This window comes from Tupaia chinensis, unplaced genomic scaffold (genome assembly GCF_000334495.1).
Source record: "Tupaia chinensis unplaced genomic scaffold, TupChi_1.0 Scaffold148004_1, whole genome shotgun sequence".
NCBI classification, from domain to species: domain Eukaryota; kingdom Metazoa; phylum Chordata; class Mammalia; order Scandentia; family Tupaiidae; genus Tupaia; species Tupaia belangeri.
The window spans coordinates 596,953-598,914 of NW_006207854.1; the positions used below are offsets into that span (position 1 = coordinate 596,953).

The 1,962-nt window shown below is 56.0% G+C and overlaps 1 protein-coding gene across 7 annotated transcripts in view; it reads left to right on the top strand.

The window, feature by feature from the left end:
- Positions 1-400, top strand: part of HEXIM2 (HEXIM P-TEFb complex subunit 2) — an 8,372-nt gene extending 7,972 nt beyond the window's left edge. For all 7 annotated transcript variants that reach the window (XM_014584821.2, XM_014584822.1, XM_014584820.1 and 4 more), the window contains exon 4: positions 16-400. In XM_014584821.2, coding sequence (XP_014440307.1) covers positions 16-181 — 166 coding nt within the window. In that variant the 3' untranslated portion in view covers positions 182-400. The remainder of the gene's footprint in view (positions 1-15) is intronic.
- Positions 401-1,962: the final 1,562 nt, after the last annotated feature.

The following is a 1,962-nucleotide window of genomic DNA, read 5'->3' on the forward strand; positions in this document are numbered from 1 at the left end:
AGAGGAGGAGACAAGGCGCCTGCAGCAGCTGCAGGCGTGTACCGGCCAGCAGTCCTGTCGCCAGGTGGAAGAGCTGGCTGCTGAGGTCGAGAGGCTGCGCACTGAGAACCAGAGGCTTCGGCAGGAGAACGAGATGTGGAACCGAGAAGGCAACCGCCGCGGTGAGGAGCCGGGCACCTAGGGTCCTCCCCAGCCAGGTGGACCCAGGAAGGTCTCTTTTCATACACACTCAGGCTAGCTGGGTCTCAAGGAGGCAAGTAACAGATGGAAAGCATTCTCAGCACCCCTGTGCCCCCTGAGAACAGCTAAAAATAGGTTCAGTCTTCTACCTTGTCATTTCCACAGTTGGTTCTTTGATGTCATCTTACTTTTTACGGAGAAATTAAATGCTCTTGGTGAGATCAAATGGGAGTGGCTAGGATTGATTTCACTAGGGCTCTTCTGAGAATCAAAATGCATTCGTCTAAGAGATCCCTGTCCCCCTTGTCCCGCAGAGGACAGCAGAGCTCTGGGTGGGACTCGTAAGAGTCTATACACGCCTAAATTCTGCTGTGTCCTGTACTGAAGGCTGTGGGTGGAGGGAGCTCTGCCCTGGATGAGGGAGAGCTGGGACTCTTGGAGAAGCCCCAAGCCAAGGGTTCCTGAGCTACCTAGATTCCCAGTGTTCACAGTTCAGAGGGCTGGGCTAGAGGAGGTCTGACTGCCTGGTATCTCCATGTCCTTGACCCTCACACACTCCTTCCAGCAAGGGATTGGGCCTGGGGTTTAGTCATCAGTTTGCGCCCTCACCTCCTGGAAGGAGGATTAGAAGTTAGCCCTCAGGGCCTGGACCACCAGTTAGCATAATGGCTATGTCGCTGGACTCCCATGTAGTCGACCGCGGTTCGCGTCCCGGACCCGGCGGCTTAAAACTCACGCCAGGCATGTGTGTGTGCGTACCCAAGATTGTGAGAAGAGAACAGAGGAGAAGGGATTGCTGCATGACCATCCCCCCTGGGGGGTGATTTCTTGCTTCCTGTCTCTGTCTGTCTGGCAAGCCCTATAGCAAAAACCTCTTAAAAAAAAAAAAAAAAAGTTAGCCCTCAGGGAAGTATTCTCTGGGTGAAAAATACAGCCAAGAGGCAGTGGGGGCAACACATGGACCCCTAGCACAGCTGGGCTGCCTGATTCTCCGGTGCATCCTGCTGCTCAGGCCAGTCACTTATGTGGTTCCTTCCCTGTGCCATGCCTGAGGCCCTCGCCTGTCTGCTTAATAGAGTGCTGTGTCAGCCTGGATGTGGCAGAGACCCCCAGCATGCCTGCCAGTCCTGGGCTCTGAGAGGAACTCACACCCCCTCTCTCAGACCCACCCTCCCCCTGGCATCCTGTCTTTTCCAGCACACTCCCTGGTCCTTGCTGTTCAGTGCAGATGGGAGGGCATTAGGGAGGGGAACTACCCACTCACCAGTGAGCCCATATTGGCTCTGCCACTGTGTGTGGGGTGGGGCGAAGGCTCTCCCAGCCCAGCTGGGCTTCCATTCCAGGAGCTTAGCTTGACAACCACATTGGAGAAGGGAAGAGCTCAGTCCTGGAGCCGCTGGGCATGGAAATATTGACAACACTCAGTGGGTTGCCAGGACAGCTTTCGTTTCTGCCCTGCCACACCCAGGCCTGGCCAACACCTTCTACAACAAAGCAAGGCAAGAGCTGATTCTAAGAAGGGATAGGTTTCAAGAGAAAGCAGAGATCTGCCCCAGGAACCCTGGCCCAGGGCTTTCCCTTTGATCCGCAGAGGGCTCTGTCAGGAAAGGCAGCGGGCAGGAATGATCATCCCCACTTTGCAGATGAGAAAGCCAAGGCTCTGGGAGGAGGTGGCTTTCCAGATTCCAGGAAAGCTGGTCCTGAGGCTTGCCTTCCCCTGCAGGGTGCTGGCCTTGGACTGAGGGCCCCTTGGCAGGCAGGCAGCCTCCGTGGCGGCATTCC